We start from the raw sequence: 23,195 nt of genomic DNA, 5'->3' as shown, positions 1-23,195 counted from the left end.
GAAGAACCGTAGCTTCATAAGTCTCCATAGCCGGGGTCCCATCGTTGCCTCAGTTACCTATGCTGTTGACTGGAAGTATGAGGAGCCACTTGTCACGGCTAAGGATGGGGGAAACCCTCAGCCATGTGCTGCCAGATGATGTTAGCTGCTCGGCCAGGAGAACAGGATAGGGAGCAGGTCACCTCCTACAGCATCCCTACCCTGACCCTAACTCCTATCTGCATGGGCCGACCTTAAAGGTAGGAGGACCCATGCGCAGGAACCTCGGATCCCTAACTCACCCTCCGTCCGGTCCCTGGGCTAGGAGTCAGGGTAAGACGACCTACTCCTCCTAGGCACGGAGGAGCAGGAGTCTCAATGGCCAAGCTGTTGGGAAAAGGGGAACTCATACAGCCTTACGGGAATGACAGGCGAACTATTAGTTCCACCAACCTGTCACAGCCTTGCTGACTGGATCCCTGCGCAAACAGGAATCCAGAACCGTAAGCTGCACCAAAACACATAGAAAGGTCCCAACAGAACATAATATAGACATCACATAAAACATAAAGTGACATTCATAAGGACAATATCTTTATGACCACAGGGGTGGCTCTCACTGGCAGGTAATATGCACAGGAGGCTGCTCCAGCCAAGCATGACTGAAGCAACCTACTGAGCCATGGCAAACACCAAGGCTATATAGGCCAAGAAGCCACACCCCACAGTCGGACACACCCAGTGACATCACACACACACTGGGAAGGGAGTTAACCCTTCCAGCACCTGAGAAGGGAAACACACATAAAGGGGAAGTGACCAAACTAAGATCACCCTGTGGCTGTTGCCGCAGGCAATGACATGGGTGGCAGCCATCCTGGGAGACAGCCCGAAGGCCGGGACACTGCCACCACATGTACAACATACCAAACGTTGCCACGGGCAGCCACAGTGAAAGGAAGATGTCAAAGTGCACACCAGACAACACAAAGTGCACACCAGACATACAAACGTGCATACACACACGCACACAACTCCAAGGGAACCGCACACATCACTGTTGTCCGCGGCAACCGCACTTGAGGCCCACAACATCATGCCTCAAGCTGCGGTTGAAACAACAACCCAAACCGCGGGCAACTGTATGCGGCTCCCAAGGAGTCACGGCCATAACCGTGGCCGTGACACTCCCACCCCTCAAAGCCCCCCCCCACCAAAAAAAAAAAACATGTGAGGGACTCAAAACAAGGGGATGGGAGAAGGGAACGTCCACTCTCAGACACGGTTCCCAAACAGTCGCTGTCAGCTGCATCCTCTCCCAGCTCACACTAGCCAGTCCGATGAGGCCTGCAGCCCGCACCAGCGACACAGGGAAGAGAACCACTGAGAGATGGACGAGGGAACTCTCCACTCACGTCCCCACTCCAGTCGCTGCCAGCAGACACTCCTAACCAGCAAGCAGCCGGACCACTTACGGAGTACTGCCAGAAACCGACCAGAGATGGGAACATGGAGAGGGAAGAGGGATCACCAACACGGACACGGACACGGAAGGTAAGGTGGCGGGGAATAAGCCACCAACCGTGCCGTTAACGGTGATCCCCCCGGGACGTTCTCCCTCCGGAGAACGCACATGCAGGCCACAAGGGGATGGCACTGCATGCTGCACCCTCTTCCGAAGGTGTGCATACCGCACACCAAAGGAAAATCACCGTGCAATAAAATCAGGGGGACGCCAAATGAGGCAACGATGAAGGGATGGCGGGGAACGCCACTCACCGCGCCGTCAGAGGCGAAACCCCCAGAACGCTCTCCCTCCGAAGAGCGCGCATGTACCCCTTCCGCAGACGGCGGTACATGCTTCACCCTCTTTCGAGGGAACGCCACGTGAGAAGCCTCTGTGGTCATACTGTCACGGCTGAGGATGGGGGAAACCCTCAGCCATGTGCTGCCAGATGATGTTAGCTGCTCGGCCAGGAGAACAGGATAGGGAGCAGGTCACCTCCTACAGCGTCCCTACCCTGACCCTAACTCCTATCTGCATGGGCCGACCTTAAAGGTAGGAGGACCCATGCGCAGGAACCTCGGATCCCTAACTCACCCTCCGTCCGGTCCCTGGGCTAGGAGTCAGGGTAAGACGACCTACTCCTCCTAGGCACGGAGGAGCAGGAGTCTCAATGGCCAAGCTGTTGGGAAAAGGGGAACTCATACAGCCTTACGGGAATGACAGGCGAACTATTAGTTCCACCAACCTGTCACAGCCTTGCTGACTGGATCCCTGCGCAAACAGGAATCCAGAACCGTAAGCTGCACCAAAACACATAGAAAGGTCCCAACAGAACATAATATAGACATCACATAAAACATAAAGTGACATTCATAAGGACAATATCTTTATGACCACAGGGGTGGCTCTCACTGGCAGGTAATATGCACAGGAGGCTGCTCCAGCCAAGCATGACTGAAGCAACCTACTGAGCCATGGCAAACACCAAGTCTATATAGGCCAAGAAGCCACACCCCACAGTCGGACACACCCAGTGACATCACACACACACTGGGAAGGGAGTTAACCCTTCCAGCACCTGAGAAGGAAAACACACATAAAGGGGAAGTGACCAAACTAAGATCACCCTGTGGCTGTTGCCGCAGGCAACGACATGGGTGCCAGCCGTCCTGGGAGACAGCCCGAAGGCCGGGACACTGCCACCACATATACAACATACCAAACGTTGCCACGGGAAGCCACAGTGAAAGGAAGATGTCAAAGTGCACACCAGACAACACAAAGTGCACACCAGACATACAAACGTGCATACACACACGCACACAACTCCAAGGGAACCGCACACATCACTGTTGTCCGCGGCAACCGCACTTGAGGCCCACAACATCATGCCTCAAGCTGCGGTTGAAACAACAACCCAAACCACGGGCAACTGTATGCGGCTCCCAAGGAGTCACGGCCATAACCGTGGCCGTGACACCATTGTGCTGTGCCCAGGCGCAGGGGGGGTTAGCGGGTTAGGAAGAAGAACTGTCTGTGCAGCAGAGTAGACATAGGGGGCGGGCCTTCCATGCGTTCTGGGCCCCCCTGTGCCGTGGACCCCATAGCAACAATGTGGTCTGCTTATATTGGCGTTACGCCACTTCTCTGAGACCTCACCTTTCTGAAAAAATATCTTCAACTTCAGAGTACTTCTAAAATGAGACAGGTCACCTTAGAAGGTCTAACATCTAATCAAGGCCATGCAAGATAACGTCAGTGAGGTACAGCCATGGCAAGTGACTTTATTGCTGTGGGAGCCATACATTGCTCAGGCACCTACCATACTTTCATACGGATTGGCCATCCAGATCTTAAATCTGCACCCCTCATCTCAGGAACTGCAGAAATTCTTAACAAGAACAGGATGGCATGCCTAGGGTTATTTGAAGTGATTGCAAAGTGTCTTTAGAGAAAGAGGGACTGGGAGTACTATAATTATTATTTTGTCATTATTTTGTTGCCTATATACAGCCATTTGGGGGAAATATTTCCTGTGAAATTTCTCTGAATTGTTCTATTGTGGCTACTTTTACTGCAACCCTCATCATCAACTTAATACGGAGACTTTATTCTTTGCAACCAAGGAGCCTGATCATTGCCTCCATAATGTTCTGACCCTGTACCTATACTCTTGCCGTGCAGCCTGCCAAACACTCAACTAACACCAAGGGCACCCCAACTACCACCAGGCAGGATCTCCAACAGGAGGGTGTGCCCTGAGGAAAGAAAGGGTGTGCTTGCCACTCTGTGCCCTCCACTGTGAACTGTGCATACTACTATCACCATCATAGCCACTACCATCCCTCCCATCTTAACCTCCTCTTTGGCCATGTGTCCTTTAAATAGATTGTTGTATGCCTTTAAAAATGTGCATTAACCATTAGTTTAGCTGGTGGAGGTGGTTAACTTAGGAAGCAAGACTGAACACTGATCAGGCTTTTTAATAGACCGTAAAAGTCCCAGGTTTCATGTTCGCTTCAAAGGCACGAGTAGTCAGGAGATGATACAAGCGATGCCGTCTACAGCTCCTCTTATGACACATTACATCTTCAAAAGACAAATGCTTCAAAGTAGTATGGTAAAATACTCACCGGCCTTGGAAACAAACAGCTCTGCCAACTGTATAACATTTTTACAGCAAGCAAATAGCTTTTTAAAAGCTGAGCCGGGTTTGTTTTGATAGTGGTGGTTCTTAAGACGAACCTTAAAGACTACAAAGCTCAACAAGAGAAAATATTGTAAGACATGGAAAAAAATTTGGGTTCTGCCTGTCCAAGATTTTGAGGCGCTGTCACAAATTACTTTTGCCATTTTGTCAGAGTGGTGCTTCGGCTTCTTTCAAGTGTTCTTGTAAGACTGTCAAAGCTTTGTAAGTAGACACCATGCCAAGAACTACAGTGTGGATGGGAGATAATTGACCATATAACTGAAAATCAACGTCTACCGCACATACTCCAAATTCTAGAGACAAATGCAGCGAGCCAGACAGCTGGGGAAAACATGTGAGGATACGGTGAGCCAATGGGGGTAGTAGGGGGGTAGTAGTTGTTTGTACTCCTCCGGGGCAATCTCTATTGCAGGGAACACCAGCCAGATGGAAGTTGAGGTTCCCTTGATGGTAATGGGTATGCTTAGGGTGCTTTGGTGCCTGGGCCCCTGTGTTCATGACGCCAGCACCGTGAGGTGCAATTAGGAGATGATGTGGAATAAGGAGACCAAGTTTCTTAACAAACTCCCAGTACTTTACTGAAGCTGCTCCAAAGGTCATCAATGTATGCAAAAGTCATTTACAGCAAGGCAGCTTTTACAGTGATTCAGATTAGTTCCCAGAAGTTGCATAAGGGTCAGTTTTCTATGACAATCAGTCTTTCTTCCTTATTTCTCCAGGTTGGAGGGATGGACTATCTCTGCTGTACTGTATAATCATATACTTCTGTATCCTCTCTAGGAATACTATATTCTGACAAATGGCCTTTCTGTCCTTGGTTATGGTGGGCAGCTTGTAGCTTAGAATCTCTCCACCTAATGCAAAGGAGACTAGAGCCTGATAAACGACAGTTACCTTCCTTTGTCAATATTCTTACTCCCTCTCTGAATTGCCTGGTTCCTCTGTAATCTTTCCCTTCTATGGGCTGGTACATTGAACTAACTATGGAGTTTGGATAACTCTCCAAAATGGTTGCTAAGGTCAGACATCACACACATTGACCTTCTTCTTCTTCTTCTCCTCTGTACTGTGTGCAGGGTGGATTCAGCCCTGGGAGGCTTGCTAGAACCTCCCCCTCCCTATGCAACTTTATTGGAACTCCTATACTAGCACAATTTACATGAAACACAATCACAGTATTAAGCAGTGTGTTTCAGGACACTGCACAAAGCCAAGATATACAAGGCTTATAAATCTTCTTGTTACGAATGTTACAAAAGGCAAAGGCTACAAGGCCCAGGTGAAAATGCTACCACTATAGCTGCTCCCCAGGTAGTGAAGTAGATGTGAATTTAGGTTTCCATTACCACATGACTTTCTGTCTTGATCACCGAGTTGGCCCCATAGGGTAACAAAGTATAAAGTTGACCCCTATCATAGCTTGACAAGAGTAGAGTATTTTTTCACAGGTCATCATGGTCCCCTAAAGACCACCTCGCATATGCCAAGGTTTGCTTGTGCTGTTGACAGCCCCTTTCATAACGGCGATGTCATTATATATAGCTACATTTACCAAGGATCTTAGGCATTTCTGTTTCTAGTACATCAGACTGCCTCTCCATGCTGCATGACTTGTTTTACTCAGGAAAGTATTAGATAGTATTAGAGGGTATTATGGATCGACAGTAAACTGGACTGCCTCTCCATGCTGCAATCTTGTTTTACTCGGAAAAAGTATTAGAGAGCAGTAAAGGATATTATGGATTTGCTGTGCGCTGGATTTCCTCTCCCTGGGGCACAGTTTTGTTTTCCTCAGAAAAGTATTAGAGAGCATTAAGATATTAAGCATCTGCAGTATACTCGATTGCCTCTCTGTGTATTACTCAGGAAAGTTTTAAGCTTTAAGATATCAAGGATCTGAAGTATACTGGGCTCACTCTTCGGGCCACACAGCCTTTTTAAACTCATGAAAGTATTTGAGATTATTAAAAGATATTGTGAATCTGCAGTATGCCGGACTGCCTCTCCATGTTGCACAGTCTTGTTTTAGCCAGGAGAGTATTAAACAGCATTAAAAGATATTATGGGTCTGCAGTACATCACTCTGCCTCTTCATGCTGCACAAACTTTCCTCAGGTAACTACAGTATAGAGATTATCAAATCATATTATGGATATGAAGTACACTGCACCGCCTCTCAGAGCGGCAAAAATATTAGAGATTATGAGATCATATTATGGATGTAAAGTAGTGTTAGAGAGCATTAGAGGTTATTATGAATGTGCACTACATCGGAGTCATGCAGAACAGTCTTGTTTAACTCACGAGACTATTAGTGAAGATTAGAAATCATTATGGATCTGCAGTATAGTGGACTGCCTCTCCATGCTGCACAGTCTTACTTTACTCAGAAAAATGTTAGAGATTATGAGATCATATTATGGATCTGCAGTCATGTTTTACTCAGGAAAGTATTACAGAGAGAAGTTATTATGGATCTACAGTAACTGGACTACCTTCCCATGCAGAACAGTCTTGTTTTACCCAGGAAAGCATTACAGAGCATCAGGAAATATCAGGGGCGGACTGGGAACTTAAAGTGGCCCTGGAAAAATACTGAAAGTGGCCCTGTTTGGAGTTGTGTTCAAATTGATTGAAGGCGAAACCAGCAATATCATGTTGTGGCACATTACACAACCCCAACAGAGCCAAATACCACAGTCCATCATAAAATACTGACAGAAGCACAAAATACATCCCCAAAAACTTCCACTGGCTGGCCGTGAGGAGGACCCAGGCAGCCCCCTGGCCATGGGCCCACCGGGAAATTTGCCAATAAAGTCTATGGCCAGTTCGCCCCTGGAAAATATGATGGGTCTGCAATACATCAGACTGCTTCTCTATGCTGCAGGTTATTAGAGAGCACTGGAAGATATTATGGATTTTCAGTACAGCGGAGTGCCTCTGAATGGTAAACAGTCTTGTTGTACTACGTTATAAGTGAGCATTAAAAATTATTATGGATCTGCAGTAATGTGGGCGGCCTCTCCATGCTGCTGTCTTGTTTTACTTAGGAAAATATTAGGTAGCATTAAAAGCAGGCTTGGACTGGGGAGGCAGGGGATTCCTTGGAGGGCCCCCAGTCTCATGCGCCCGGATATAAGACAGAGGATTAATTATTTCTCTTGTTTCTCAGGAGAGATATGTATTGTAGCCACTAGGTGGCAGTATTGCACAGTGATGCAGCCTCCTACTGGTGTACAGAAGGCCCCTTAGTATCTTCTAAACTTCCCAACTGCTGGCAGTGAAGGAGGAGAGAACATGTCTGGCCATCCTTCTGCACTCCCTGCTGTCAGAAAACTGTGGTTGCTGGAGAGAAAGACTACTCTGCGGTGCTGGGCTAATTTAGAAACATAGAAACATAGAATTTCTCGGGTGTGTGACAGTAGTGAGCTATAGGAGACTGTAAGGGGGAAATAGGGGATTTGTTTATAGCAGCCACAGACCTATGAATGTGTGCTGCTCTCGGCAGAGTTCAGAGTGGCATTGGGGGGACTCTGCCCTAGGTCCCCCCAATGTCTCTGCTTCAGGTGCACCCTCAAAAGTGCCCCAGCTCCAGATGCCCCCCAATGCCCCCACTCTAAATGCACCCCTAATATTGCATCTTTTCTAGTAGCCACCCTAATACCTCTGCTCCAGGATCACCACTATTACCCTGCATCAAGTGACCCTAATGCTTTAGGAGCATCCCCATAAGTGCCCAAGCTCCAGATGCCCTTACTCTAAATATACCACTAATATTGCCTCTTCTCCAGTTACCCCTGCTCCAGGATCCCCACTATTAACCTGCCTCAGGTGAACCTAATGTCTCTGCTTCAGTTATGACCCTCTGTTTGTGCCCTTTGCTCACGTTGCTCCTCTAGCACATTTGCTTAGGCTTTGTTAAAGGTTGTGACCTGCAAAAGGGGTTGGACTTATGCCCGAAAAATTCTGCACAGTGCGTCACATTCTCCAGTAATAACACGACAGGTGATAAGTGTCTGATTGATGGGGGTCTGACTGCTGGGAGCCCCATGATCAAGGGAACGTGGTCTTAAGACCCTTGTGTACATAGATTGCTGGTAATGTAATTGAATGTCTCATGATCAGTGGGTGTTCCAGCAGTCAGACCCCCGCAATCTGATATTTATCACCGATTCTGTAGATAGGCGATAGGTCGTTATGGTAGGACAACCCTTCTAAATATACTGTAGATTATGTGCAATCTGAGGAGGTTAAGATTTGGTAAATTTCATGCCAGACATTTATGCTTAAAGGAGTTAAAGGATTTGTCTCACTTCAGTAAATGGCATTTATCATGCAGTTAATACAAGGCACTTACTAATGTATTGTGATTGTCCATATTGCCTCCTTTCCATCACATTATACACAGCACGTATCCGTGGTTATTACCACTGTGTAATCCAGCGGCGGTGGCCACGCTTACACACTATAGTGAAAGACTGGAAGTGCGCATAGGCCAACACCTTTACCTATAGTGTGCAAGCACGGCCAACGCTGTTGGATTACGCGGTAGTAATAACCACGGATATGTGCTGTGTATAATGTGATGGAAAGAAGGCAATATAAACAATCACAATACATTGTAGTAAGTGCCTTGTATTAACTTTCTCTACATGATAAATGCCAATTGCTGAAGTGAGACAACCCCTTCAACCCCTTTAAGTGTGCTACACTTAATAGGGTTAGGCATAAATTTCTTGGTGTGTGCATTGCTTGTTTCCCATGTGTGATTGGTGTGTGCTATATATGATCTATATATCAGTGGTGTATGTGTAGTATGTGACATATGCATCAGTGGCCATGAGGCACGTATAAGTGTCTTGTGTCCCACATGTGTCCAATGAGTGATTGGTGTGCGCTGCATGTGTCTTGTTTCTGACTGACTTAAGTGCAGGATAGCCATATATGTGTAAATTCTGCCACATGTATGTTTGTGCATTTTGCTGTGAGTGTCTGCCATCATACTTCATCTTTAATATTTCTGTTATCACTGTAAGGGCTCATGGACACGACCGTTGGATGTTTTGCGGATCCGCAAAACATGGATACTGGGTGTGTGCATTCTACATTATACGGTACAGAACAGCCGGCCTCTAACAGAACAGCCCTAGCCTTGTCTGTAATGTGGACAATAATAGGAGATAATCTGTCATTTTGCAGAACGGCCATGCGAACATACAGACACGGAATGCACACGGCCCCATTGAAGTGAAGGGAATGGTACGGACAGGGAAAAAAAATAAGTTTGTGTGCAGGAGCCCTAAAGTGGTCCCCCAGAATCAGTTACACTGGTGGGACCTAAGTACCCCAGTCCGACACTGATTAAAAGATATTATGGATTTTCACAATAAAAAGTTGTAAAACAAAGAGAAAAAAGTGATGAGTATTATAAATTCAGCGCTCTGCAGCCAAAGTCCATAAGCTTTTAATGCTATAATCACATTTCTTATACAGCATATAGGTAAAATATAAGAAGTATCCGCATTCAGCTTATGCCTGATATAACCTAAAGAACCAGAACCATGATAAAGCAGGTTATAATAATTAGCCATAAAATCTTTAATACCAAAATTTAAATTGGTGCAAAACTTAAAAAATATAAAAAAAATCTTGTTTAACAGAATGCAGTTTTATTGTTTAGTATCACGCCTATATCTATTACTAGCATAAAACAGAATCAATTGTCATTGGGACAATGAAATTCTTAATGGTGAGTGCTGCTGTACAATATCCAGGATAATGTATCGTCTCCGGGGCCGTGAAACATTATTTTATGTATTTTCTTTATCATTCCGCAGTGAAGTCACTGCCCTGTTATGAGTAATTTGAGAGGCGTCCTCACATTTCCATTTACAAAATGCTTTGTCTATCATTTTACACCCATTACTTTTATGTATTTTAATAATTACTGGGAAACCAGCAGGGTTGATTCAAGTTAAAGAACTTGGGGGGGGCTACTGGGAAAAGCTTATTTCTTCTAATGGTTCAATTAAAGGAAAAAAAATTCATGCGCATAAGACTTAAAAACAGCCACAAAAAACTGCTATAACAGGAATACTCTGTTAGTATATAACAGTTTAAAGTCAATGGCTTTAAAGGCTCAAAAATAATAATAATAATAATTAGAGATTAACAAATTAAAAAAAAGTTTGATTTGGCGAATAAAAAAAAAAATTGCTTTGTGACAAAAAAAATAGCGGGTGCAATGACAGGAAGCTGCGATAGCGCCGCCCCCCATCATTGTACCCCTCATATGCCGCGTTCATACATGAACACGACATCTGAGTGTAAAAACTGTGTGAAATAAAAAAAATAAAACTTACCACCTTCATTTGCTCAATCTTGCCTGAAGATCTGGAGCGAAATCTCGCGTGGCGAGAAATTACGTCATCATGCCGGGCGGTGACGTGATGTCATGCGTCACCACTCATGGTATTTCGGCCGAGATCTTCAATCAAGATGGAGGCTGGTGGCCCATCGCGAGCGAATGGAAGAGGTAAGTATGAATTTTTTGTTTTTTACATTATTTCAGGTTAAATCGATTCGCTTCGAGGCGAATCGAATTTATTCTGAAATTCGGATCGAATTCCACTTCGTGGGATTCGATTTGCTCATCTCTACTACTACTAATAATAATAATAAAAAATAGAGTTTGCAATAAAGGTCAGTCCTTAATCATCCTCTGTAGACAAGGACTGGGGATTTTGAAGCAGGAGTCTAAGAGTACAGTACTTGAAAATATACCACCTCTCCCCTGAGAGCCATCATGCATTTTATAGTCGGCTAATTCTCACATTTAAATTTTTTTTTATTTTTATATATATATAATTTATATTTATATATAAATAATTTATAAATTACCTTGATTTGTTCTTTAAAATGATCCGACAAAAATCTAGAATGGTATATATCTTGCCAAAAAAGAGAAAAGTATTATCAAGTTACTGAAAAAAATAAAAATAAAAAGTAGAGATAAGTGATTACATTTTAAAATTTGGAATTTCGACCCAAATTTTTGAAAATGTTCTGATTCCAACACAAATTTTTAGTGATTTGATTTAGGGGAGTTGAAAAGAGGCAGAGCGGGAGATAGACCTTTACAGGCAACTAAAGCATTTTCAATTTGGGTCAAAAATGTTCACACATGTACCGTATACAATTCTAATTTGTGCTTCTGTAAAAGAAAGTTATAGCTTCCAACATGCAAGGAGGCAAAAGCAAGAAGAAAAAATGTTGTCCTGAAGACCAAAAATGGCTCAGACCTTAAGTGGTCACGCAAGTTCCTTATACAGGTCATGAAACAGAATGAACATTTGTCCATCTACAGTAACACAGTCTAAATCCGATTCTAGATCATTCTAAATTGTATTCAACTGAATCGGTTGACTGACTTGATTCTGTTCCGAATCAATTCTACAAAAATCGAAAGTGCTCCAATTTGTTTGAAAATCTGTTTGGTACTCTGAGGTCTCCTAGGACTTACAACTTTCTCTCTCTCTTTCCCTTGGAATTCAGATGCAACTTGAATTTTTCCAAAATTTTGTGTGAATCCGATTAGTTTAAAATAAAATTCTCCTGTCTCTGTTACTATTATTATGGTGATAATAATATTTTTTTTTATTTTAATTTGGGCTGTAAGTCATTAAAATATGTTGAACTGATTTTTTCAGCAGTGAATGAGACTCAACAACCCCAGCAGTCGTCCATGATATCCCACACGCAGCCTGAACACCCCAGTAATGAGGATGCTCCCAGCCGAACAATCCCTACTGCTTGCGTGCGGCCGACCCATCCCCTGCGTAGCTTTGCCAACCCCTTGTTGCCTCCTCCAATGACTGCGATGGAGCCTAAAGTTCCTTATACGTCACTTTTATCTCAAGCAGGTAATGTTCGATTTGATTTGTTTCCTTCAGTGGTGACGTCCATGTCTTGCTAGAGTGTTTATGTTTGGTGTGTTCACCCTTTATGTTGTATATGGCTGTGTTGTTTTATGATTCTGTGTTTATTTAGGCTTGGTCAAAAATTGATCAACTGGTTTCTGAATTTCCTTTATTATTTTTGCTCTTGACTCAACTTATTCCCATATGTTTGGTACGAGATGACCAGCTTTGGAAAAATATGGGTTTGCAGTACTCTGTTGGGAGTTGTTTATGCCGTGTTTATCTATAAGTGGCTGGATCTGATATGAATTGAATGCAGTCAAGGGATTTTCTAGCCTTGCATTTATACCATGAGAAATTGGAGTACATAACAGCATTTTCAGATGATTGATACATCTGTACATTGAAATTTGTAAATAAAACCCTTTAAGATCGTCTGCTTTAGGTTGAGAGGATAAGGGTCTCCTTTTAAGCCACTATCTTAAGAGCTCACATATCATTTAATTATAATTACAGAACGTTTCAGAATCTATGTTTGTCAGTCTTCTTACTTTATTGCACTTGACTTTCACTGTTTGGATGAGATTTTAGTCCCTCCGTGTAGCATTATGTCCTAAAATAGTTACAAGAAGTTGTATCTACTCTACAGTAGACTGCCTCTCCTTGCTACACAGACTTGTTTTAGATCCAAATCACTCAGAAAACCGGTGTGAGAGAGGAGACTACTCAAGAATCATGCAAACGTATGCCGAGGGGGAAACAAGGCAGACTGAAAATGATGCGCATGTGCAGTAATGTCTGCACCTGGGAACATGATCAACTTCAAAAAGTCACCTTTCTTGACATGTCTGCTTTAGGAACTATTTGCATCTCCCTTGACATAGCAATTCTGGAGAATCTATTCTTCTAACTCTATGTCCTTGCCTTCTTTTATTATTACTGCTAGAAGTTATGAATGAAATACGGTACTAGCACTTTGCAATGAAGGTCCAGCTGGGTTTTACCAGTTGGCGGTGTATCTCTACACAGCATGAAGATACCCAATCAGTGCTGCTATTGTCAGACTGTGCAGGGACACGCCCCTAACGGGTGATACCCATCTGGACTTTCATTGATAACTGCTGAAAATTAATTAAAAAAATTCTAGCAGGAATAACAGAGATATAAGATATATAGAAATAGAGATATGAAAATATGTGCTCCAGAATTGTTATTACATGGGGGAGTGCAAGTAGTTATTAAAACAGACATTTCAGGAGAGGTTACAGGTTCTCCTTAAAGAGGTTTTCCAGGATTAACTAGCCCCCGAAGCATGTGATATCTAAAGAATTATACTTATCTGCTCCCTGTCACATGTTTCCAATGTCGTGGCTCTGTTCAGCAATTTTCTAGTCCCTGGACTGTTTACCCGGTCCTTGGGGTACGGATTGGGTGATGTGTTACTTCAGCCAATTACTGGCCTCAAAGTCTTTAAGAGGTATGTGACCTAGCAGTGCCACTTTAGGACATGTCACCACTGAGGCCAGCCAATAGCTGTTGTAGCACACTTGACGCCTGTTCAGATGTTCATATACCGGTGACTGAAAGTTCATGGAACAGACCCAGGGTACCGAAACGGAAAGGTGGGGAGTGAGTAAATAGGAATTTCTTTTATTAGGTACCAAATGCTTTTGGGTCTGGTTAAAAAGGGTCATAACCCAGGAAAATCCCTTAAAGTTGGCCATGTTGGCTAAGCCTGTCCATTTTTATTATACTGGACGACCAGCTTATGTGTCTTAGTTGTTTGGCTGATGTTTATTTGGCAGATATCAGGGGGGAAAAAGGATGACCGTGTTGGATTTGCACATTCTCACCCGATTGACAACCCTGTGACACAAAATATGAATAGTTGCACTTTTTTAACCCAAGAGTAATGGCCATACGCCATCTTGACAGTTTTGTGAAGAGCTTTTTGGATGTGTTTGCTCTATCTTAACACGTCAAAGTCATTCAGGTGTAACTTTTATATTAGATTCACTGGAAATCATTTCATTCCCTTTGGTTTCATAAATATTTTATGGCCGTTCCTCAGTCAGGGTTTTCTGCATGTAAAAACAGTGTGTTCTCCTTATGCCTAATCCTAAGATAAGATGCTAGATTCCTTCACCGCCCGTCGTCCTCCTGTCATTCCTCTATAATAATCATAAACGCCGCCATATAAGTGATTTGGTTTAGTCCGCTTTCAAGTAAATTGAAAATGTTTGATGGAGTGTTAAGCTAGCTGCATTATGGATCTGACATCAATTCTATACTTTTCCTTTACAAGTGAAAATTCCCTTAAGCTACTAAAATAATCATCTGCATTTCAAGCAAAACAGGTTTAAGAGAAGTTTATAGGGCTATGGACGGATTTGATCTGGCTCAGATGGTATATTATTTTACATTAACATTTTCACAGCGGTTTTCTATAGAGTTATTACCGGGAAGTGAATTTCTTCAATGACTGGAGGGAAATTAAAGTGTTATGGTGTCTCAGGTTTGCTAGATCTTAATAATGGTCTTCTACAGAACATGCAAAATCAGGAACGTAGGCGAGCTGAGATTGTCATTTGGCATAGGACTGCAGGACACCCTACTGCATTATCATGCCTTAAAGGAGTAATCCAGGATTTTGTATGGATGAATATTAGTATCTGATCACCAGAGGTCTTATGCATAGAAATCCACCGATCAGCTGTTTCAGAGTAACTCCAGCGCTGGAACTTGGCACCAGAAGTACACAACTCTGCCCATTGAGTAGTGGATCAAAATAGCAACTGAAGCGCTGCTCCCATTCAAGTAAATGAGAGCAGAGCAACAGTTACCACCTCCCTTCACTGCACAAGAGCTCCATCCAGCACTAGAGCTTCATCTTCTACTTTCTAAGGCAAACTTCCATCGCCAGAGCTCTATCCACTCTACCCACGGCACTGACTTCCAGCACCAGAGCTCCATAAACTCCATCCATGACACCGACTTTTGGCACCAGAACTCCATCCACGGCCCCGACTTCCAGTGCCACAGCTCCATTTTCTACATTCATTTCACCAGCTTCCAGTGCCAGAGCTCCATCCACTCTATTCACGGCACTGACCTCCAGCGCCAGAGCTCTGTCCTTCATGGCACCAGCTTCTAGCACCAGAACTTCACCTACTCTATCCATAGCACTAGCTTCCAGCACCATAGCTCCATACCATCTATCCATGGCACTGACTTTAGGCACCAAAGCTCCATCCACGGCACCTACTTCCAATGTCGGAGGTCCATCCAAAGCATCAGCTTTTGACACCTGAGCTTCATTCACTCCATTCATGTCACAAATGTCTCATGCCAGAGATTCGCCAATCTAATAGCTATCAAGAACTTCTATAACCACAATACTCCTTTTATGTTGGCCAAACCCTGCAATTTCATTGAGACAGGCAAACCATTTAATGTTTACGGCAATATCCCCAATGGCAAATGTTAAGGAAAAGAAGGATTAGGCTATTTCAACATGCCAAATTCCTTTGTTCTTAGAGCTTTATGGCAGTAGTTTACTCCAGAATCTCCATTCAGAAGACATCTCCTGAATCGAGCATGCATGTGTCCTGGGGGGCTAGGGGGTTGGACGAGAGGAATAACTTGTTACGCTAACAGCTATCTAAATTACAGTGTTTTCAAAATGTACATATAATTCATCCATGCCCCCTATGGGAGACCTGTCAGCATTCCTAATTGTTAAAAATCCCATATACATTAGAGTACAGTCAGCTGTCCCTACAGTTTTGCTAATATAAATTGGGACATTTAGACTCTCTTCCCCCCAACAGAAGAAAGCATATACACACCAATCTTTATGGGGGAGTCAGGAGAAATATGGTAGATGCTTGCTCAGGTGACAGCTGTTGAAGGTGTTTGGGCACCTTTATACGGTTTATGACTTTGATACAAGAAGGTGGGTGGGAAATTGTAGTGATATTTTTTGTTCTTGTACCAGAGCTTCACCTACCATGTGCGATTTACAATACTGATGTCTTCTTTTGTGAAAGTGAGTGTCGAAAGATGACCATCTTTGAAAGAAAACATAACTTCATGTTACTCTGTTGGGAGACGTTTATGCTATATGTATCTACATTTGGCTCCTCGGTTTCTGTGATGTGAATCATTGTCTTTTGGTATTATGTATTTTGAGAAATGTGAGCCTTTACAGAAATTTGCAGAAAGTTATTGGTTGACACATCTTTATGGATGAACACATCTTTTAGGTCTCCATGACAGTAATACTCCTGACAGAAATATCTACAGCCTTCAGCCTATAACTTCAATCAATGAAATCTAAGAATACATGACTGAAAAACAATTTTCACATACTGTATGTAATATCCACACAAAGGCCTTTTATTGTCTGGTGGGTCTCCTTTAGGTCTCATCTGTGATGGATTTCTTATGTTCTAAATGATGCAGAAAAATACATTTATGGAATCTTAAGCAATTGTGCAGCAGCTGGAATTGTTTCTAACGAAACATCTCTCGTCCATTTGTGCCCATTTATCACTAAAATAAAGTCTTCAGCCTCAAAGAACATGAAAAAGAAATTAAATACATTTGGTTTATTCTTACTCATGACCTTTGGGAGAAGAACTTGATGTATTTAATGTGCAATGTCGAAGGCTCCTCTTTAGTGTTTACGTACTGTTTATGGTATGCAAAGTCGACATGAAAAAATTACGAGCAGAACTGATGAGACTGTAAATCATCAGGGGACACAAGGGCAAGATGCAGTCATCATAACCTTTCTCTGCTGTCACAGAAAGAGGGGGCTGGATAAATCAGTGGTGAGGAAGGTTATGTTCCTTAATAATAAATGATGATAGCGCTGTAAAAGAGTTGTGAAAATATTAATTTTCATTAACTGATGGACAGTTGTCAGTTGTCACATAAATAGCCATAAATGTTTCTTATGGTCAGGGCTGGGTCAAGGTTTGCTGCCCAAACCAAGGGTTTTATACTACTTTAATTGTTCAATGCAGCCTACCTTATCCACTGCTTACATTTCCTTTATTAGCATAGTTGTGGCTATAACTGTGGCCTCCCACAGAAAACAATGGGAGGTAGTGTCAACGCAGCTGTCCAGCATTTTTTTTACATGGACTGTGTAAACAGCCCCTATTATAACTTGTCATCAATTTGCCACTCCCATCTACAAATAAAGTCCTCTGTCACATAGAAATAGACTGTGTCAGAGTGGGTGTGAACCCACTATGCCAATTGAACGAATTTGGCTTGGGGCTACTCCTCAGGACGTTGTCAAGGTGGACCTCTGGCTTTTACTCAAGCAGAAATCGGGACAGGCAGAGTTCAAGCAGTACACTAATCATGCAGTAGGTTTGGGCGTGCAACGCATGGTCAGTCAGAGTTCAGGACATGTGTCATAGGGTCAGTGCAGTAAAATGCAGTGAAACTTTGCTGGACTGGATTTTTTTTTAAAGTTTTTCATAAAATACAACCTCCCCCTCCAATTAGCCCAAGGCAACAGCCTAGTCCTCCTACCCATCTTCCTTCCCCTGCTTATGGTATACTAATGATAAGCTAAGAAATAGCAAAATATGACTTTTGGTGAGGTTTTCCTATACAAAAGTAATATACGTAAGAAAAATACATTAATAGTGGTCCAGCTATCATTTTAAATGATGATGTTCCTCTAATTAGTAAATAACTAACCTCTATGGGATTGGTTAATAAAGTATGTTTCCACTCATTATCTTGGCTGGAAGGGCTTGCTGAAGAATTCACCATGAAAATCTGTGAGTTTTCATGCAGTGCAGAGGTATCAAAACAGTAAAAAGGGTGGGCCGAAGGTCCCTGCAATGTAAATGTATTGCATTTCTGGCTATTAGCCAGAACGGTTAACCATGCAGCATTTAGTTGGGCCTACTTGCTGTCCACTTTGGTTCATAGAGAGGATCCAAGCAGAGGGCCCGTGTCTATGTTGCTTCCTTCATAATTCATTTTACCCCCAAAACATTAGAAAAAATTGACATTTTAAGGTTATTATTGCTTAAATAACTATAACACTGTTCAGAAATTTCTCTCTTTCATAGAACCCAGCATGGAGAGATCATACAAGTTCTATATAGATGTCTAGAGCTCTGTTGATGCTTGACATCAAGGTTTCTTTCCATTTCATATTTGATAGGCCAAATATCACAGGCTGCTTTGCTACTGTACCTGGTAAAAACCAATTATAAGTCCATTAGGATCCGTCTGGCTCTGCTTAAAAACAGATTAAAATGAATCTATCAAATTTATTATGGCTTCAATTTAAAGGATCTGTCAAATGTGACCACAGGCCTACTCTTGAATATAGGTCAACCATGGTATGTCGTCTTTTGGTCTCTTCGATATGCTTTCCATATTTTTATATGTTTTAAATTGATATTTCCTGGAAAATATGGACACTCATGGCTCACTTTTATCCCAAGGAGACTCCATCGCTAATATTATTGACTGTTCTAAGACATAACTACAAAGCATCGGTTTTCTTGCTTGAATCTTCAAAATGAAAACCCATTGGAATTTTCTGGCTCATAGTTATCTCCGGCTCTTCATTAGTTTTGTACAAAGTTTGGACGAGGAAGGAATTCTTCTATTCAGAGAAGTGGTAAAGTGAGTTGAAGCATTGAAAGGAAAAGATAATGAGATCCATTTACACTTTGAAAAATCATTTTGAAATAAATAAAAATAGTCAGGTTTTATATCCATTTCCTGAACTGTCAGCCGAACGCAATCTGAATGCAGTAGCTGAAAGACGATATATTTTGTCAGTTCAAATATAAGTCTAATCCTCCACAAATGTCATTTCTCTCAGGCTTAACTTATTCATGGCCGGGAAATCAATTTGTAATATCAATATTAAACAGGCTGAGTAATCTTCCAAGTTGATAATGTCTCGTCAAGGAAAAAAAAAGTGAAGGAGATGGGGGACTTTCTGAGACATGTCAGAAGGTTACCTAAACCGGATTGTCAAAGGAGATAATTGTACTGTGTGCCAAATTCCCAATTTAAAAGGACTGTTCATCAAACGCATTTACATCAGAAATGACAGTCATCTTCTCCGTGCAGACAATGAACTGCTGTAAATCAAAGGATATTTTTCCTATTCTATGTTTTTACCTAAGGTGGCATCAACATTGAAGTCTTAATTCCGAGCAGCATATGGATAATTGTTTATGTAGTTGGTAAAATTGGACCCGCTCCAATTACTGTAAATCACCTAAGGATCTTGTAGGACGTAAACCATTACTTCATTGCAGTCTTATAATATTTTGTAGACCATTCTAATTCATGGTGTTATGCCACAAGGGTGACTGGTAGGATGATATTTTAGTGAAGGGTTTATTCCAGGAATAATTAATAATGAACATCATATAGGACATATTAATCTCTTTCTAACAAAGTTAGAACCAGCCCTGTACCTCACATGGATCCAGAGATCTCTCCATTTATTGCCCAGTTCTCTACTAGATTGTGTTCCCTCTGGCAGCTCAGGGGATGTGTCCTTTCTGTTGCAGCTCTCTCCCTATCACAGCTCAGGGGGAAGGGTACTTTCTAGTACAACTCTCTTCCAGCAACTGTCACAGTTTCTAACAGTACATATGGTGGGTAGTAATTGAAGGCTCAAACTGAGCATGTGTGAGCACCTCTGCAATGTTAGAGGTGAACAGAGAAATAAAAGAACAAACAACAGGTGGCGCTATACAGATACAGTTTATTGAATACATTAGTGGCTATGCTACATTTTTAATTACATGCAATCACAAAAGTATTCAGATCCAGGTGCTGGCTTGAAAACTGTACAATATTTTTTGTGAGACAACCCCTTTAAGTGGTCATATAGGTTTGCTGTACAACATACTGCCTCTCCATGCTACACAGACTTATTTCAGGTCCTTCTGTCTCAAGTTTCATGATCAAAGGGACAGAATAAAGTATCAGAATGTTAAACTTTCAAAACAAGGATGAAAAGCACAAGAAAACTGCAGATTATGGAGCATAACTCGAAGCTACTAGACCTCAATGAAAACATTATAACAGGGCCCCTGCCTACCTTGTGAGATTTATAACAATAGTGGGTTCTTATACGGCAGAGAGGACATTGAGCCTCCTCAGGAACCAGAGCTCAGGTGCCACAGCTACTTCTGAGTTCCTTTGGTTCCCTTTATAAAAGAAGATAATCAGTAGACCATATGGTTGTAAAAGGGCCCCTGATTTACCAGTCATATAATGCCTAGGGAATTAAAGAATCAGGAGCCACCAAAACATCTTTACAACACTTTTAAAAGTTCTATCTGTCTTTAATATGGCTTTTTTCAAGATGGTGATGGCAATGATGAGATCAGTCAAAAATTCAGAAGATCTCTGGGTTGAAAAGGATGCATATAGATAAGCCCTACCTATGCTATTTTGGGGTAATTATATTTTGGGGTGGGCATAGCTCTAAGAGGTCCAGAGGTAGTGGTCATACTCACACCTGGGCCTGGAGCTTCATGTAGCTGAAAGGCTCCAGTCCATCTAGGAAGACGTTATAAATGGCACATGGTAGGTGGGGCCATAGTACAGATTTGACATTGGGGCCAAGAGCTTCAAGTTATGACACTGTCATTGAGGGGTACAAGAGCAGTAGGTTGAAAGGTAGGTATAGTTAGCAAAATTGTATATACCAGGCACTAAATACCGTTTCAGGTGTTATGGCCAGCCCATTCTCAATGGATGCTCATTTGATCCCCGAGAACATGTATAATTTCCTTATTGTTTGTCCTTATCCATATATTATCATCAGGAGGGTTAATATAAGAGGCAGAGAACAACTTCTGGAAAGCAAAGACCTGTGTGTGACACAAATACACGTTCCAAAAATAATTTGTATTGTTTAAATGTGCTTATTATGCACAATGCGTCTCCAGGAACACGTTAATGAGACAACGGGGGACTTTGTTATTGCAGAGCATAGAGGGGTTATATGCAAGTCACTAAGGAGGTCATTGATCAAAGTCTCTTCACTATAGGCCTGGGGCAATACAGGTGCAACTTATATCATTCCACAGCACCAAAATCTGCATAGGCAAGGCATGGAAAAATATGCACCCATGAAAAGCTGGAATTGTCCAAAAAGTTATAGGTAGCACTGACTCAACGTATCACCAAATCAATGGTTTGGGGACAGAGTTGTAAATGGGGATAGATTTAGGTTAATGAACTTGGCCTACGATTTAAACAAAACTTTTCTAACAAAAAAAGTAGTAGAAGATGAAAAAAAAAAGGGCCTTGCTTTTCACAACTCTGAAACCTTGGCCACTCTAGTGCAAGGTTTTCATAAATATGGTGTTGGACGCCAGAAAATGGCTGTAACTCTGTGGCACTGTGCGGGGTACCACATCTCTCGTCTGGGTGCTGCAGACCTTTCAAACAGCTGATTGACAGGGGTGCTTAGAGTCAGAGTTCCACCAGTCATGGCCTATCCTGAAGATCAAAAAAGTCTATAGTAGAGCAGCACTACGTTACCAAGTTCAGTGTACCAATAGGAGAGACGTCCTTCAAAAAGACATATGGGTGCAAGCAGTGTCAGACCCCGGCTTGTGGTCCATGGGATAAATCCAAATAGAAGATCGCAGCACTCCTTCCATTGAAGCAAAGTGATGTGTTTATTTAACCAAAACTCATCATCACAGCATGCAACGTACCAATAGGATAGACGTCGAAACGTCTCATGCTGTAATGATGCCTTTTGGTTAAATAAACACATCACTTTGCTGCGATGTTCTATGTGAATCTTCTATGTGGATCTATCCTGAAGATCAGTCATCAAAATTCTACAACTGGATAACCCCTTTAATTTAGATTCCCAGTAACAAAAATATATGACCAGTGAGAATGAGGTTAAAACTTTCCATAAGATTGTTGTTTTGAGAACATGGACTTCCCCAATATGAGCTCACATATAGCACTGTGCAGTACTTTCTATTAGCATTGACTATCCCCATATGGGGTACAGTCATAGGATATAGAAATACCTATAGAAGTTCCTGAGTATGAGTGCAATACTATATACACAAATAACAGAGCCATATAATACTTCCATAGAACTGGCCAAATAAAATTGACATACCGTGCTGCCACCATCGTACACTGCAACAGAAATATACTGCTAAAAGTAGCAGTGCCACATAGCTATCAAATAATTGCTTCTTGTTCTAATAACAGTGCTGAACAAAGTCTAAATAATACTGCTATACTGTCAGTATGTAGATTAATGATGGTCTGGAAGCTTGGATGACTCGCACCTCCTCTAGAAGGACAGCACACCCTTTCATTTCACCTTTAAGATGGAATTACATACAGTAATTGTTACGTGGGGAGGATAGGTTCCTCAAAATTCTTTTCATGTATTTGGTGTTGATGAAGACTCTACTGAAGGGACAACCCATGACTCTTTGACATTGCCAAAATGTATATAAAAGTAAGAATAAACAGAGTACCGCCCATTCTGTCCATATTACGAAGCAGTTCACCAAAAAAGACATTATAATTAGGAGAGCTTGAGGGAACAGAGGAAGCAAACAACCAGTAACAAGATGGATGAGTACAATCACATGGATGCCTCAACCCGGTGCCAGAAGGTGTAAAGAGTAGACTTGACAGTCCAGACTCCAGAGAAGTAATTGTAGTAATAGCAATACTGATGAGAAAAATACATAGGGTGAATTTAGGGCACCAAGGGGATTTTGACTCATGACGTATGTTGCGCATGTGCCAACAGTCCTGATTTTTGGGGGACAGTCTGGGTGACCAGACCAGGGAAGGGTTGGGATTTATGTTTGGAAGGAATGTCTGGTTGTTTTGTGGGAGTTACTGTGAGATTTGGGGGTTGGAGATTGAACATCACAATTTTTGCTATTGAAATGTTGGTAACTGTGCATTTTAACAGTATTCATCCAAAATATCCTGTCTTCTACTTGGTTTACAAGCTCCTCAAGTCATCTACTTCATTGCTGGTCATCCTATTCCTATTTCTTCATCA

The 23,195-nt window shown here is 42.3% G+C and overlaps 1 protein-coding gene across 1 annotated transcript in view; it reads left to right on the top strand.

The window, feature by feature from the left end:
* Positions 1-23,195, top strand: part of DCC (DCC netrin 1 receptor) — a 494,023-nt gene that overhangs the window by 463,485 nt on the left and 7,343 nt on the right. The window contains exon 26 of the mRNA XM_044283460.1: positions 11,909-12,121. Within this exon, the coding sequence (XP_044139395.1) occupies positions 11,909-12,121 (213 nt within the window). The remainder of the gene's footprint in view (positions 1-11,908; positions 12,122-23,195) is intronic.

Source organism: Bufo gargarizans, chromosome 1 (genome assembly GCF_014858855.1).
Source record: "Bufo gargarizans isolate SCDJY-AF-19 chromosome 1, ASM1485885v1, whole genome shotgun sequence".
Lineage (NCBI taxonomy): Eukaryota > Metazoa > Chordata > Amphibia > Anura > Bufonidae > Bufo > Bufo gargarizans.
This window is presented reverse-complemented; position numbering and strand designations above follow the sequence as displayed.